The sequence below is a fragment of the Amphiura filiformis genome, chromosome 20 (assembly GCF_039555335.1).
Source record: "Amphiura filiformis chromosome 20, Afil_fr2py, whole genome shotgun sequence".
Classification (NCBI taxonomy): Eukaryota; Metazoa; Echinodermata; class Ophiuroidea; order Amphilepidida; family Amphiuridae; genus Amphiura; species Amphiura filiformis.
The window spans coordinates 40,345,776-40,364,278 of NC_092647.1; the positions used below are offsets into that span (position 1 = coordinate 40,345,776).

The 18,503-nt window shown below is 38.1% G+C and overlaps 1 protein-coding gene across 2 annotated transcripts in view; it reads right to left on the minus strand.

The window, feature by feature from the left end:
* Nucleotides 1-264: 264 nt before the first annotated feature.
* Nucleotides 265-18,503, minus strand: part of LOC140142988 (cathepsin L2-like) — a 58,584-nt gene continuing 40,345 nt past the window's right edge. Inside the window, exons 6-8 of one of the 2 annotated variants that reach the window (XM_072165015.1) lie at nt 17,301-17,466; nt 7,755-7,863; nt 265-552 (exon numbers count right to left, since the gene is read on the minus strand). In XM_072165015.1, the coding sequence (XP_072021116.1) occupies nt 453-552; nt 7,755-7,863; nt 17,301-17,466 (375 nt within the window). In that variant the 3' untranslated portion in view covers nt 265-452. The remainder of the gene's footprint in view (nt 553-7,754; nt 7,864-17,300; nt 17,467-18,503) is intronic. The other variant, XM_072165016.1, reaches the window with a different exon arrangement.

Genomic DNA, 18,503 nt, shown 5'->3' on the forward strand with positions numbered 1-18,503 from the left:
TATGTGTATTTTGATATTGTAATTTATTTTATGTAATTTGGCCCTCGGGCCACGAATTTACAATAAAATAATATCAATCAATCAATCAATCAATCAATCAATCATTTGACACCACTCAGGGGGTTATACCTTCGTGGCATTTTGAGATGTGAAAAGGACCCATATCAATATTGACCCAGGTCTTATGATGAGTGTCACCCCAGGTGGGGAAATACTTTCATTATATTCTTTACTTTTTTCTCTTTCATAGGATACCACTCGAGAGTGAGGGGGTCATACATTTGTGGTATTTTGAGCCTATGTCCATTTCAGACCAAAAGGTTGCTCAGTAAGTTAGTAGCAAGTAACATACACTAATATACATGTAGGCTTATACCATTTCATAGTTCAGCAAAAATATAGTACCAATGTAATTGTAAGGGGGTTGTGGTAGGCTATTCTGGGCTGGTGTTCTATACAGTTGGATAGCTAGCATCCGTGGCTATACCACAATGGTTGTTCTTGTTACGTGCCATCTTGATGTAGCCATTTTCACCCCAGCTTGTACCGAAGCTGTGAAACAAAAGAAATAAAAACATTAAATCATGATCAGGTTTAATAGGTAAGATAATTACACACATACTGGTGACATAACTATGTCAAAACCAAAATGGCCTCTATACACGGTAACACTGAATACAAGGCAATAGGATTTTACTGCAACTTTCAAATGTTGGGTTACTTTCATTAAAATGTACGTTGCAACATGGATATTGGGACCTTTGAAACAACCGAGGTGTTATAATGCGCAGAATAAATTCTGCTTCATCTGCATATCCCAAATTTGGCATACAATTAAGGGCTGGGGTATGAACGTTTGGACAGTATTTATTTTGGGACATTAGAGCACATCAGACTTTTCGAATTGCATTCTGAATACGAAGAATGTCATTCTGATATCAAATAATTTTGATTTTTGAAATTCGCAATTTAATACACATTTTATGGCAAATCATTAAAATTGATATTTTTGATATTTAACAGTACTCGAAGTAAACTTTATAAATCTAATGATTTATACTTAAAGTGTATGTAGGTGGGATGAAAAGCCGACGATCAATTGAAAATGTTGACCTTTCGTATTGAATATAATAGATTTTTTTCCAAAAACACCAACAAATATTAGGTCTTTTTGGGAAAAAAATCCATATCTTCAATATGAAAGGTCAAAATTTTCAATTGACCGTCGGCTTTTTCCTCCCAGCTACATACACTTTAAGAATATATCATTAGATTTATATAATTTACTTCGAGGACTGTTATATATCAAAATTTTTATAATTTGTCATAAAATTTGTATTATATAGTGAATTTCAAAAAATGAAAATTATTTAATATCAGAAAGACATGCTTCGTATTCAGAATGAAATTCGATAGGTCTGAGGTGCTCTCATGTCCCACAAAAAATACTGTCGAAACGCAATAAACGCTCATTCTAGATCCCTTAACCGTTTAGGAATAATGGCCATTGTTTAAAAAAAAAGCAGTGATTAAAAGTGCGCTACGCACAGGCACAACGCCTAGACGTTGATCCACAAGCCTCAGCACACTTTACAGGGGGTAATTACTTTTTGGTAGATGTTTATTGTTATTTATGTTCACTCGCAAAGCTATTGCTAAATCATACTTTTCATTCAGATATTGTTAACTTATTCAAACAGTGTGTTTTGTTGTGCATTCTGAAGTGAATTTGGCCTTGGGTAAAAGTTGTTTTTGGACTTGAGTCATCAACGACTCGTAACAACTTGTAATGTTTAATCGTCATTATGTATAGGGACTTCTCCTTTAGAAGAAGTGATGTTCTCTTATACTTGAGAGGAATGCATTATGTAAAATGATGCATATCACATCCAAGTTCGGACTAGCGCTTGCTTTTTTCGGACTAGCGCCGTGCCTTTCATTTTCGGACCGACAAGTATAGGCAATTTGTGTTGTCGGACTAGCGGCGTGTCGGACTATACAGAAACATGATATTACGGAAATAAGTCGGTTTGCATAGGTAGGCCTATAGTTTTGTGTTTTGTGTGAAGAAGTCTTGACGCAGTCGTTATTCTTGTTATGATAAAAATATTTAAATTCGGGTAGTTGTAAACCTGGTAATGGATTGAAATAGGTCAAAATGGTTCTCAAAGCACTGACCTATTATAATAGAACTAGTATTTTGTATGTAGGTGTTGGGGTGTGTGTGTGGGGGTGGGGTGGGTTTGTGTGTGGGGACGTGCCTATGTGGGGTGTATGTAGGGGGTGGGTATGTGTGTAAAAGGCTCCATCGGTTTTGATGCGAATATCGCCAAATTCATACGGGAGATCGAGAAAAATACAAGGAGTGTTATAAACTCGGAGTGTTATGAAATCGGAGGTCAAAGGTCAAATGCCAAATTTTAAACTTTATCCGAATGGGCTTAAACTTATAAAATGCTAGAGTGAAAAATAGCCCTTTAAGAGCGACACAGTTCAAGAATTTATAGAGACACATAGGCACTACAAAAGACAACAAGATTGACCAATCAGCGGTTCACAGCAGCTTAGGAGTACAGTATTAAACATCATACACGTGAAATAAGTTGTTTATGCCTTCGGATCTGGCGGACACGAGTTTGTGTGCATTTTGTAGAAGACTGTTGCTGCTGCCACTTGGCGTCTTTGATGGAGAGATGTGATGTTTAGCTCTGTACTTGCTTCCTCTTCGTATAATAAGAGTGTGCGCCAACATGATCCCATCTTATTTTTTGGAAGATTGGCTAAAGGGGCTTATGTATAACCATAGAACAATACCTGGAAGCGGCACTAGAAATTAGCATGATGCCGCATTCATATGTAAATAGCGTATTGTTATTTAAATTTGTGCCCAGACGTATTGAGGGCGACAGTCATGTTATACGGACAGAGAATGTCTTGATGCGCCAGGCATGTCGAATTGCTGAGTGAATGTGTATAAATCCCCTTTCTGTATAGGTAATAGCTAGTATATTTCGTGTTCCAGTTTGTTATAAAAAAAAAATAAGTACAGTATTATATTAAATATATTAAGTGTATAGACTTTGAAATTGACGTGAATTTGAAGTGCAGAGCTCCAAATCTAGCTAAATCGTGTAGTGTGAAATTATGCTGTGTGACCCCCTCTGCGTGGTAGAATTATATTCATAAAACATTGAATTTAACGTTTTTCCAGAACTCACTTAGTCCACTTGACCACATTTTGAGAAAATCAAGTTTGTTTGTTTATTTTTAATTGTAGTTGTAATTGCTTTGAATTAACGAGTGACTTAAGTTAAAGACCAATAGCTAAAACGCTTAGACATAAAAACAACAGAAATCAATAAGTATTTGTTTGCAAAAAAAAATGGTAGCCGAAAGTGAACAATATTTCCAGAACTCACTCAGTCCATGGACTTAAACATACATACCATCATACCCATAATGTCGATGCACTGGCTTAATACATGTACAACCATTCCCATGCATGCAATAATGCATTACAGCACTTCATTCGTAATATGATACATTAGAGAGCTTGCGAAATGACGTTACTTTAACTTTAACTTTAACGTCTAGAGGATTATAGAGGATTATGTATTCAAAACCAAGGTGGTTTTGAATACATAATCCTCTATAATCCTCTAGACGTTAAAGTTAAAGTTAAAGTAACGTCATTTCGCAAGCTCTCTATTGACTAGACTAACCTTGTACATCAGAAGCTGAACAAGTAGATGCATGCTGTCCTATGTGATTGCAAGCCACTCGAGGTCTTTCAACTTTACCCCGGCTTTATACCTCTTTGATCTCTTTTTACCTCTCTTCCCCGGGGGCACTCCCTATCTGAAATGGCAGGGATGTGCCTCGGCCATGTTTAAAGTAGGGGGCATTCAGGTCAAATGTACAATTACACAAATATGGGGTCATTCAGTACACAACCTGAAACAAATGGGGTCATTCGGTATGAAACTTTGAAAAAAAGGATGGTCATTGGGGTAACAAAAAGTAAAATGGGAGTCATTGAGTACAGGATTGCCAAAAGAGTATCATTAAGTACACATAAATAAGTGCCGAACTGCGTAAAAACAACTTGGCCACCTTGGAAATGTGAAAAATCTCATTATTTCTGGAGGAGAACACAGATACCACCTAAATTTGGGAATTAAAAGGGGGGTCATTGGGTATAGCAGGAAATAGAAAAAGGGGGTCATTGAGTACATGAATTTTTTTAAAGGGGGTCATTGGGTAATAGGTAGGACCATAACACAAAAAAGGGGGTCATTGGGTACAAGCCTGGGGGTCTATCCCGAGGCATATGATGCATATCTGTCATGGAAGTGCCCCCCCGGGCTCTCTTCCTTCCTCTGGCAGTTTCTCTAACTAGTGTATTAAAATCTTCCAACATAGAAGCAACATTTATTTCTGCCATATAGTTCCCCTATAAACTTCTTTTCACTGGTTACAGGCTTTAACAGACTCCCCACACACTCTAGTGGCAAACACTATGCATGTCACAGCACAGCAATACACACGCGTATGCAGAGAACCAGTGTCTGTGTAAGAGATTGGTGGACTGAGTGAGTTTTGCTCTGAAAATGAGTGAGTTTTGGAAAAACAGTGGGTATTGCCTTGGTTGTAGAAAGGGGACTGATCGAGTGACTTTTGAACAATGGGTAGTGTCAGTGTGCTAGAGCTCACCTTAAACTTGGATGCTATGAGCTCAACTCCATTTTGACAAAAAGTGGACTGAGTGAGTTCTGGAAAAACGCTCTTCATATAATATGGGCAGCCAACCACGATTTGTCAGCATTTAAAAGATATATTCTGTCTGCTTAGTGCAGATTGGTATTTTATTTTACTTGAGAGCATAATAGAAATACATAAAGACGAACAAGGCGCCATGATGGAAAGCTATGGAAGGTCGGGTATCAATGGTTATTTTAACTTCAAATACTACTTGTGTTTCACACCTTGCCTCTGTCACGTATTTCCTTCATATTATTGACCTCAAGTTCTAATTTTGACTTTGCTATTGCAAAATGTCATTTCATATCAAATTAATAGACCTTCTTTGAAAAAAAACATATCACTGGTGCCTGATGGGAATGCCCGTCCGCCATTTCATTAAACTGGATCGTTTTCGCCTGGTTTGTGCCCAGATGTATTGGGGCGCGCTATACTCTCATTGAACAGGCAAAGTTCGCAAAACTAACAACGTTGTTATTTGCTAATATCAATTAACATGATCCAAGGGGTCGAACATGAATTATTCATAACGGATCGATAACTGGCCTCACTTTCTAGCTAGTAAACCAGTGGAATTTTTCATAGGTTTTGCGTTGCTAATAGAACAACCGTGAATTTAGTGTCATCCCCTTGGTATAACTGATTGTAAGTAAAAAAAAAGTGGGATTATGTGGGCGCACTTATTCAATAGAGGTCCAAATGTAAAAACACAAACCATGCCGTTTCTCATCAGATGAAACAGCCTCAGGGCCGTGAGTTGGTACACTGATAGCACCAGGGGTACTCTATAAATACAAGTATACATGAGCCCCATATGTTATATATTATGGGCCCCAGGGCCCTAAATGTTTAAAATAAGGGGCAACAGATTGACAAGGCTAGCTCTAAAGCTACAAGGGCACTAGGGCTCATATGTGACACATGTATAAGCCCTAAATTGTAGATGTGCCTTTTGCCCATTTTGGCCCTAGATGTTCAAGGCTAGGGGCCCCAAAGGCGCAAATGTTAAAAAAGGGCCGGCCGTTTCTCAGCAAATAAAGTAGCTACAGGGTTCAGATTCGGTACACTAATAGGTCTTAAGTATTATATTGTTATATGTATACATGAGCCCCATGTGTCACACAACATGGGCCCCAAACGCTAAAATAATAGGGCCGGCCGAAAGCCGTTACTCAGTAAATAAAGCAGCTACAATGCCCAGCTTGAGTCTACTGATAGAACTAGAGAATTATACTTAAACCTATGTACATGAGCCTCATAAGTAAACAAATTATGGGCCCCAGGGCTCCACATGTTAAAACAAAGGGCCGATCATTTCTCATCAATTAAAGCAGCTTTAGGGCTCAGAGTTTGTACACAGATTGCACCTGAGAATTACGTTGTTATATCGTCGGTCACAACACATAGTGGCGTACGGTGATTTTGGTCAATTTTATGAAATTTGGCCCGACGGTTTTATATAATATTTATAAAAAAAAAAATTATCAAGTTCTTCAAGTATACCAAGTTAGAAAGCTCAACTATACTTAATTAATAAATAACGTTAATTAATTAATTGACTTATGTTAACAATCCCGTAAGAATTCAATATCTTCTTTTTCACAAACTGACGTACGATCATCATACGCCATTATGTGAAACGGCGAAAATCGGATTTGATGACATTTAGGCACATCATCCGTCAATAATGTGGCGTACGCTTCAGAAACCAGCCGAAAACCCCAAATCTTCCGTTTCACATAGTGGCTTACGTGCGACGTACGCTTGAAAAACCTGCTGAAACCTCCAAATCTTCCGTTTCACATAGTGGCGTACGTGCGACTTATGCTTCAAAAATCCACCGAAACCCCCAAATCTTCCGTTTCACATAGTGGCGTATAAGTTTAGAGCTAGATTTATCATGTAAAAGCGTTCCTTTTTAACTATTTAAGTTACAGTTGAATAGTTTAATCCTTTAACTTAAATTTCAAATGTAATCGGTCCACTGAGAGATAATATTGGAGGAGTACTGACTATGTTATTAGTAGCATTTCCTTCAAACGCGTTTTTCTCGGAAATGTATTTTGCGTTTGTCCTGCACATACGTCACTATGTGTTGCGACCGACGATATGTACATATATCACATAATATGGGCCCCAGGGTCCCAAACGCTAAAACATAGGGCCGGCCATTACTCAGTAAATAAAGCAGCTACAGTGCCCGGCTTGAGTCTACTGATAACACTAGAGAATTGTACTTATAACATATGTACATGGCCTCATAAGTCAAATAATATGGGCCCCAGGGCCCCAAATGTTAAAACAAAGGGCCGGCCGTTTCTCATCAAATAAAGCAGCTTCCGGGCTCAGAATTCTTACACAGATATCACCTGAGAATTATATTGTTACTAACACCCACATACACACCCCCACCAACCCCACACTCGTAGGACTAAACAGACAGATCCGTATTATACTATAATAATTGGAAATACCAGCGTGAAGCGTTAAGGCTGTTCCAGTTAAATTACATACCCATTGGCTGTTCCATTCAATTTACATACTCCCTCTGAAATGGCCCCAAAATAGGCTGTTCCGTTTAATATACATACTCCCTCTGAAAGGCTGTTCCATTTAATTTACATACTCCCTCTGGAATAGTTTTCCCCTAATCATATTGCATAGCCTCGTTGTGAATAAGAGAGACTGACAAACAGTAATCTATGGAGTGTAAGAGAGACGACTCCCCTGGGAGGAGACTTTTTACAATTTCTTTATTTTAAGTGCTACGAGAGTGCAACCTACATTAATTTAAAGCTTGTGACTAGGACTTTCACTTTTTACACATTTTCCACCCAATTGGACGACGTTTACAATTTCTTTATTTTAAGTCCTCAGCAAATAAGGACTGTAAGTTTGGGCACACCGATAACATGCGGGTCTAGCCGTATTTGTGTACAAATATAAGGCCCTCTAGTTGTTACTGCAAGTAGATCGAGGTACATCATCCTTACCTATTCTTGACTAGCCAGTAATCTTGGCCACCTTCAGTTGTTCCATAGCCAACAACAAGGACTCCGTGATCTAAAAGAGTCTGACTGCAGCTGGGCTCATAATATACACCTGTTGAAATTTTAAAATAACAATTAGAATATAATTATTAAAGTGTTTGAAGAACAAGTGAACATGTATTGCCTGCACAGTACATAACGTATTCATATACACCCAAGGGCCTAGGCTTTATTGGGATCGAGTTGGGTGTGGCAGCCATTTTGGTTATGCAGGTAATAACTTCAGTGGCAAGACAGTGGGTGCGAAGATCTGTATATAGGGGAGACTAAACAAACGCCAATATTGGTGACCATTTCGCTTTGTGTGTTTCCCTTCAAGAGACCTGTACTGCATGCATTCCTACCAGCGATGTCGTTTATCAGTTTCCACATTTCACCATGTTTGGAGTTGACATGTGCTCTTTCAACCTCTTGCAACTTGCCATTTAGATCTGCCTCAATAACTTTGTTGCATCAAGGTTTTTCTTCGTCGTCTTGTACTCCTCTCTTTTGTTACCAGTAGTGTCCTGTTGATACACCTCGTATATCTCCCTGATATGGCTTTTTGCCGTTATGACTTTTGGATCACGAGAAAAGTTTGCCCTTGGAGATCGCTTCTTTGCAGAGATGATCTTCTCAGCTGCTTCTTTGTTAGCAGCGATAAATCGGCTATACCCCGGCGTAAATGAAGTGCACCAATAACCTCTCTTTTAAAACCCGTTTTCTCATTGAATCAAGTTTTTTATAGCACGACTTGGATTACTATGCGAAATTACGGTTATAACTTCAAAAATAGCTAGATTTATAGTACATTTTTAAATGTACTAAAAAGGCATTTTGCAGCCATTTTCCAAAACGCGCCCTCTATCAGAGCTTTTCAGTTACAAAAGTGAGCTTGAATCAATATTACACCATATTTGCAAATAGAATAAAATAAAATAAACAACTAGCAATTACTTCAAATTCTTATTTAAATGCCATTATATGGGATTTTAAGGCTTTTTTGCGGCCATTTTGAAATAAAAAAAATCTCCCTCTATCATTGTTCTTTGTTAAAAAAAAAGTAGGCTTAGGTCAATATTACACCATATTTGCAAATAAAATAAAATAAATTTCACAATGACTTCAAATTGCTATTAAAGTGCCATTATATGGGATTCTGGCGCCCATTTTGAAAAAAGCGCCCTCACCGCTTAACCCAAAGTCAACATTTTTGTAGACAACCTGATCTCAATTCCCACATGGGTAAGGTTTCCAAAAAAAGAGGTGGAGGGGAGTGTTTCGGTTTCTAGCCCAGGGCCTAATAGTACTACCGTAAATGTTCGCCTAATGGCGCTATGGAGTTCATAGAAATGAGAGAGCGCCATCCCTATAAAAGCCGACTATCACTGATCATTAAGGATACGTGTAGTAGGGTGAACGCTATCGACACATACAATTATGAACAAGATCAAACAAACTTGTTCATGATCGAAAATACGGTAATCATTCACCTGATACGTTGTGGCCCAGTGAGCAGAGCATTAGACTATAGACGAATCCAAATACACGCATTCCTACACCTGACTAGCAGCCTTTAGTTGGGTAGCCGTCGGCTACAATGCACTCAAAATGTGAAATGATTCGGCCTTGGCGGAAATTTTAAACTGCATTCCATCACCCGTTTTACACCTTCCGCGAAAACACAGGTAGACAAAAGAATAACACAATACAGTTCCCTTCGACAAAACACACAGCATGGTCTATTCGCTGTTGAAGTGACATAATAATCGGATTAACTATACGCGGTATCTATGCATTGATGTACTTGCGAACAAAAGGACTATGTAGATACGACGGGATTACCTGCGGAATTCTCTCCATTATATATATTATTAGCTATTATTCTATTAACCTCCTCGTCCTTGCATCTTCTCTAGGTGTTAGGCGGCTTTTATTTGCACAATTGAACGCTCAAAACACCAGGTTGGTGCTAGCGGCTACCCAAAGATGTCCGACCAAATCCTGACCATGACTTGGCTACTTGGATTCGTCTATAGTGCGAGGATAAAGAGAACTTGTGGGGAAGATTGGTGGGTCGAATCTCATGCAGTAATTTCTGACAGATTATGATGTCTGTCAATGTTTTTTTCTGATTTGGGGAAATTTTATTCTCTATTTTCTTGATTTTATCTTTAACATTGTTTATATATTTTTATTATTTTATCTTTTTTGTGTCTTTTTGTATGATTCTTTGTTTTTCTATAGGTTTTATCGTTTCTTTTTCGTTGTATAGAGTAACTCAATCCATTCAATCAAATGTTGTCATGAACCTATTTGATCGTATATCTTGGTGTAGATTATTCATCCAGTAGTTCAAAACATTAGTTTGTAAATTAAATCTAATACTGGAACTAATTTGCAACTCACTTTGCTACGTTGCGTCCGAAAACATCGGACTTCGTCAGGCATCTGATTGAAGATGTTGTGATGACGTCAGATGTTGTGACGTCAGACGGCGAGGAATGTCTCGTAACGCCGGGTCCCATGGGGACTCCGCTTCCAGTTGTCACGTGCATGGGACCCGGCGTTACGAGACATTCCTCGCCGTCTGACGTCACAACATCTGACGTCATCACAACATCTTCAATCAGATGCCTGACGAAGTCCAATGTTTTCGGACGCAACGTAGCAAAGTGAGTTGCAAATTAGTTCCAGTATTAGATTTAATTTACAAACTAATGTCTATTTGATCGTAGTGCATTTGTTATGTGTGTGAGACGAACTGTCGCGAGCGACAAGTCTTTCAATTCGCGCGAGTGTCCTTGCCTATGCTTCAGTGGTCATAAGAAGTGTATCATTTTATTCGAAAGGTGGGTGCCAAATATACGGGGGTCATAAATTCTTGGAAAGAAAAATAGGAGGGGTCATACAATGTGTCATGACCAAAATGTAGGGAGTCCCACGATGACCACAGATAGTGTGTTTATTTTATTCAAAAAGACTGATTTCAATACAATTTTGGGGTTGGCGGTCATACAATTTTTTTTGCCGTAATAGGGGGTGCGCAATTTTATTGACGCAGACTTTTTGTAAATTTGGGACCCCCTTCCAACAAAAATGACCTAAGAGGATTCAAAAGATACCCTCTGCCCCAATAATCCCTAGCTATATTTGTTTGAAACTGTTCCACGGAGGATGTATTATAATAGGCGCAGTCTTCAAATGATATAAATAAAATTTGAATGAGTGAACGAACAAAATCATACAACGACCAATAGAGGTTGTGCATATGACGTATCATCACGTAATTATGGCGGACTACTCAAATGCATTCAACAAAAGCATGGTTGCATCTACCGCGACAGTTCGTCTCACACACATACCAAAATGCACTACGATCAAATAGGTTGATGACAACATTTGATTGAATGGACTGCACTGCCCCATGATTACGGGGAAGAAACCGGTTCAAATCCTTTGTTTGGAGCCAATCGATAAGCGCATGCAAGGCCTCTATAGATAAATGACTGACTATCATTGAATACTGGCTAGGATTCCACAACACAATGAGGACATGTTATAAGGCGCTTTTGAATGACTTTCCATATTTATGTGCACTCGACAACTATTCAGCAGGTAGCAGGCGGAGCAAATTTTTTCCGCGGTTTTTGTTTCTGTTTGTTCGCAGTGCCTATTTATCTAAATAAAAATAAGAAAATTAAAATTAAATTTAAAAAAAAAATTCTTGACCCTTCTTCACATAAGAGTGGGGCAGTAATCAAAATTCGAACCAGTACCCTTCACCATTCAAGACGCACCCTCTGCCGACTGGGCTAACGGGTCAGACAGTAGAACGGTGTTATTTTGAACTGAAGAATATTAAACAAAATGGAAATTATAATGTTATAGAACGATTTACCAAAACGAGTTAGGTATAACGTATTAATCGATTTACAAATTAAGGCCAAGGGCACTTTGAGAATACCTGAAACAAGATATTCCTGAAAAAAAATTGGTGTCAGTTCCATTTACAATGTAATTTTTGTTTGAATGTAATGTTAAAAATGGAATTGCATGAGAAGTTTTGCACTGCAGCACTGACAGGAACATTTAGTGGTAGTTCATTTATCATTAAATTATTATACACTTACATACGTATTTTGGCGCAGCGTCAGCCTTCTATTCTAGCTAAAAACGTTTTTAAAAATAAAAAAATATGCAAATGAGGTAGCTAATTTGCATATTTTGCGACAAAAATCACATGGGATCTTAAGACTGTCCTTACCACCATCCCACCAAGTTAAATCTCTATACGCCTCACCAGTTCCAAAAAATGGCAAAAAGCCTTTTAAAAATAAACAAATTTCAAAAACTGAAAATAATTTGATATCAGAAAGACATTCTTCGTATTCAGAATGCAATTCGATATGTCTGCTGTGCTCTCATGTCCCACAAAAGATACTGTCAAAACGCTCATTCCAGATCCCTTAATGCTGTTGAGATTTTACAAGGAGGGCGCTCTCACATTTCCAGGCGGCATAGGACACGCAACACGGACGTACGAGGCTGGCGAAGATACAGGGCTGACAGCCCCATTCACAATACACGGTTAGCGATTATAAATGGACAATTAACATACTTGCAGTGGGGTACTTTGCAGAACCCCACCGGTTTTAGAGTAAGATAATTTTGCTTTGACACCACATAACAAATTTAGAATTGTTTGTGAAGATTTCATGATTATGTGTTAATCCAATGGCGACGTCAAAAATAGCGATATCGCATCCACCATCATCTGCACATTTCTATGAATCCAATAGCGCCATTAGGCGAACGTTTACGGTATTTCCACGATTCCAGCAAAAGCGGGCCAAAAATTCTCCCTTTGTGAACTTTTCACTTAAAAATATTACGTCCAAATGTGCTATTTGGGCATATGATGGTTTAAATGAATTTGGGATTAAAAAAATATTATCCTGTTTTGCATAATGAAACATAGCTAAATCCTAATCCTTTAGTTAGTCCTAACTTGCAATTAAAGTAAAATTTTAATATTTGGTCAATTTTTGGAAATAAAGGCCAAAAACATAGGGCGTTTTTCGACATTTTTCGTATTCTGTGACAATCAAGCCCAAAGACTTGAACAAAGGCTAATTTCAAGTTATGCATTCTAATTTTTGGAAAACAGACTTGTGCCGAGTCTTACAATTTTGTGACTACAAGTGTAAGAAAGCATGCAAAATTGCATGTTTTTGGACCGTTTTCCCTCAAATTGCAAAAATATTAAAATTTGAATTTTATTGTTAGTTAGGACTAACTATGTTTCATTTGGCAAAACATCATAATAAATTTTTTAATCCAAAAAAAAATTAGTTCTGTTTTTTTTCTGGAATGGGGAGTATACAGCCTGTCTCAAAAAAAATTGTGCAAGTGAAAAGCGCCCTCTGTGGCAATTAGAAAATACCGTTGTGGCATAATGCTTACATCAACGTCAGGGGCATAGTCGTAGCTCTCAAATGCCGTTTAGTCTGTTCAATTTGCTTGTTTTAATCTCGAGATATGCGTACTTAACAACGAAAGGGTAAAATCCAAATTGTGCCACTTTTACTAGGGAAGAGGGCTGTACGTGTAAATCAATGATAGCATCAAGTTTAACAAGAGTTCCTTCGTGAAATCAAAAGAATGCATCAATTACACAACAATACAAAATTGTTTTTAATGTTTTATCATGCTAAAGGTATAATGATTCTCTTTTTCCACTTACGACAAAATAAACGATAAATAGATATTTCACATTCTGCTGTAAAATTAAATACATTAAAAGACAAACACATATTGCACACTTGAGGTTAATGAACTTTGACAAGTTCATGAAATTTGACAAATTAATGAAATTAGACAAAATAATGCACGCGCGCTGGTGTTGATGCGTCTAATGCACGAGTCCCAAAGGGGGAGTGCATTAGACGCATCAACATCAGCTATCATCAGCTATCTGTAAAACTGGCACAATTGTGATTTTACCCTTTCGTTGTTAACTAAACATATCTCGAGATAGAACTGGCTCAGTTCCTCGGACTATGAGGCCGCGCAAAGCGCGCCCGGCGAGGCCGCGAAGCGGTTCGCCACTTCAGAGGACTACTTCCAGCGGGTACTGGTCACGGCACTGGGTCCAGGGCTAATCTCGAGATTAAAAAGAGCAAATTGAACAGAACAAACGGTATTTGAGAGCTAAGACTGTGCCCTTGACGTTGATGTAAGCATCATGTCACGACGGTATTTTCTAATTGCCAAAGAGGGCGCCTTTCACTTGCACAATTTTTTTTGAGACAGGCTGTATAGTTCAAAGTTATGAGAAATCTTTCAATGCGATGAGAATTGGACAAAAGTATGAGAATTGAAAATTTTCCCACTTCTATGAAAATTTCTCATCCAAATCAATCAGAAACCGCCTGGAGAAGTGCTTACCAGGGATCACATGAACTGTATGTAATTTTATAAACGTATTTTACAGTACTATCTGGGTCAGCACGGGCTATCCAGGCTTGTGTATTTTTATTGTATGAGCTTGGAACGGTCCATGGATTTTCCATGGAATAGCATGTGTCCATCACGGGCCAACCTGGGTAAACAAACAAACACACAAACAAACAAACAAACTACGATAGCATGATAGTAAAAATTGCATTTGACTTGAATGATCACAGCTGCCAACAGCGTGACGATTGTCCGGGTAAATCTGTAGGATCATTGGTTAATGAGATATAGTTACTTTTTTGTACTTTGTGCACTTAAACCTCTATCTTTTTAACCAAATATTCCAGAGTCGTGCGATATGTCAAACTTTACCTCTGGTACGTGAAGACGGCCCGATTGGCGCGAGGTTCATATTGGTGCGTATGCACCAAATATGTTTCTTGTAAACCTTAAGTTTTGCCTTGCCTTCCTTCGTAATCCTGATTAGGCTGGATAAAAAAATGTGCTCCACTTTGCCCCGGTCTCCCCTAGGTATATTCGTATCAGGTTAAGCATCGAGCTATTAATAGAGCTCGATGGGTTAAGCTTACTGATTTTCTTTATTTTATTACTAGTATATTGTGAAAAACCAAGTAGCTGTGGTGTTAGCTCAATATGCTCGGCATATATATTATAACCGATGACTCCATGTTCACTTTGGCTAAATCAGCTGTATTTTTGCTGATAAGGGTACGTAAATTAGCATTTGAATCGACATCCGCCATGTTGGAGAAAATTTGCGTCAACTGTTGAACTAGTAGCACTGACAACGATCGCCGTACACACGACGAAATGATTGCAAATTTACACATTTGTAATCATTTTGACCACAAAATATGATGTGAAAATACATGTAAGCAATGAGAACAAGTCCTCAAACATTTGAAATTTGTAGCTTCTTACTACAACCTGAGATAAGTCTCAGCTGAATTCGTACTGAAGACATAAATCATATACACAATCACATGTCAGATGTATATGTGACCGTATACCACGAATGAGCCGTAAATGTCCTCAATTGTATTCTGAGTTACAGTGTAAAATGGGCATGAAGGTCGTATTCATAGGTACCTCAATTTGGTGCTACGTGTACCTCATTTAATGAGATACACCTAGCACCAAATTGAAATACCTATGAATATGACCTTCATGCCCATTTTACACTGTAACTGAATACAATTGAGGACATTTACGGCTCATTCGTGGTGTACGGTCACATATTGTATTGGAAAATATCCACAAAAGCGTTCATTATAAATTTATTTTGATAAATTGTCATATTTTATGCCACGTATTATATCCTTAAAACTAACCGGTGGATTTGCGAACAATTTGTCGACATAAATGACGTTATTTTTGGTAATATGCAGACGAATGGCCAAATTAATAGAAAAATACCTGTGTGATAAATTTATCTGTACAAATTGTCGCACTCCGAGTGACATATGGTATATTTGCACCCCTGCTGTGGATTTGCGAACAATTTGTCGACATAAATGACGCTTGCGGAGAAATTATTAGAAAAAAAGGTTTTTTTTGCCTAGGCCTGTCCTCCATGCTATAGAACAAATATTGAATTTGTGAACATCGTGGAACATTCAACTACGGCTAATCATGCCAACTACACGCGCGTACAACGCTACTCTACGCGTCCATATTAGCGAGGCTATATGCGTACAACTGCTTACTACGCACAGCCACGCAAAGAGTATGTTCCACGATGTAGCCTACACGAATTTGATAATTTTTCTATAGGTATGATCATCAAATTTCCAAGTAGCCTTTTTAGTACTTTTTTTTGGTCCTGGTGTCATATTTTATGCCATGTATTATATCCTTAAAACTAACCGGTGGATTTGTGAACAATTTGTCGACATAAATGACGGTACTTTTGGTAATATGCAGACGAATGGCCAAATTAATAGAAAAACACCTGTGATAAATTTATCTGTACAAAATGTCGCACTCGGAGTGACATATGGTATATTTGCAACCTTGCTGTGGATTTGTGAACTATTTGTCGACATAAATGACGCTTGCGGAGAAATTATTAGAAAAAAAGGGTTTTTTTCCTAGCCCTGTCCTCCATGCTAGGTATGATCATCAAATTTCCAAGCAGCCTTAATTGTTTTGTTTAGAAAGGTGATTATTTAACTTCAAAAATGAGGGGTCAACCATGTCTGTAGGAAATAAATTAGCAAAAAAAAAATGGGCAAATGTATTTTTCCCAATTCTGTGACCATCATTGACGGTACCTTACAATGAATTACTGTACAAAAAAGCAAGTACCCATTATGCAACATTTTTCAGCACAGCAATCAATTTTACAGAAAAGAGATTTCATTTGAAAAAATCTTACTATCACTGTATGATAACTTCTGTATAAAGGTGTACCAATTGACACTTTTGACTTTCAACCTGAAGTTTCTGGTGTCCATATTTCAAGCTATTAAGCTATTTCTGTGGTCACAAGTTGGGAGTTGAAGGAGACCCTCTATTATCTATACGCATCCGGGGCACATGATACGTGATTATAGCCTAGTTTCCTTGTGTGTAGCCTTCTTCACTCAGTACGAAGGCTACAACATCAATATATTGAAAAATGCAGTTTCCATCGATCATGTCAGTAAATGAATATTTAGTTTTGGGACTGATTATTCGCACTACCACCCGGCATGCAGGTATTCCTGCATTAAATACATTTAAATACATCAGAATTATTACCATTGCAAGATGGCTTAAAGCTAGCATTTCAAGTATCTCTTATAAGCTAATAACAAATGGTGCCCGCTGGAATCTCTTGAGGCATTGTCTTTTTAAAGACATTTCTTGTTATTAATGTAATCAATGTCGTGCGTTCACGTTGTAGGCCTATTTTGAATGAAAGTAAAACTCTTATATCAGCTACTCATGATAGTATTATATATAAACTTGGCAAATTTGGGGACAAAAGATAAGATTTGCTCTATATTTTGAAAAACTTACCCGTCACATCGACCCCCGGGTACTTACCACTGGAATACATCCGGAATGATGAATGTCTGGAATCTATGAGAACTGATATTGGTCCTATCCTGACTGCAACTTGCAGATCACTTTCGGTTGCATATGGGCCTAGGGGTACATATCCGGTAGTTGTGGCTCCCACGTTGCTTGCGGTATACTTGCAAATACCTTCCTAGTTAAAGCAATACAATGAAAAACTAGACGGCCTTATATTTGTACACAAATACGGTTATACCCGCATGTTATCGGTGTACCTAAACTTACAGTCCTAATTTTGCTGAGGACTTAAAATAAAGAAATTATAAAAAGTCCCCCAATTGGGCGGAAAATGTGTAAAAAGTGAAAGTCCAAGTCACAAGCTTTAATTTAATGTAGGTTGCACTCTCGTAGCACTTAAAATAAAGAAATTGTAAAAGTCCCCTCCCAGGGGAGGCGTCTCTCCTACTCTCCATAGGTTGCTGTCGTTAGTCTCTCTTATTCACAGTGAGGTTATGCAATATGATTAGGGGAAAACTATTCCAGAGGGAGTATGTAAATTAAATTGAACAGCCATTTCAGAGGGAGTATGTAAATTAAACGGAACAGCCTATTTTGGGGCTATTTCAAAGGGAGTATGTAAATTAAATAGAACAGCCAATGGGTATGTAATTTAACTGGAACATCCTTAACGCTTCACGCTGGCGTTTCAATTACATATGTTTAAGTATAATTCTCTAGTTCTATCAGTAGACACAAGCTGGACATTGTAGCTGCTTTATTTACTGAGTAACGGCCGGTCCTATTTTTTTAGCGTTTGGGGCCCTGGGGCCCATGTTGTGTGACACACTGGGCTGATATATACATGTAACAATATAATGCTTAAGACCTATTAGTGTACCAAATCTGAACCCTGTAGCTACTTTATTTGCTGAGAAACGGCCGGCCCTTTTTTTAACATTTGGGCCTTTGGGGCAAATATTATGGGCCCAAGGCCCCAAATGTTAAAACAAAGGGCGGGCCGTTTCTCATCAAAGAAAGCAGCTTCCGGGCTCAGAATTTGTACACAGATAGCACCTGAGAGTTATATTGTTACTAACACCCACACACCCATCCACGTGGGACTAAACAGACAGATCGTATTATATATATCATAATTGGAAATACCAGCGTGAAGCGTTAAGGCTGTTCAGTTAAAGTACATACCCATTGGCTGTTTCATTTAATTTACAT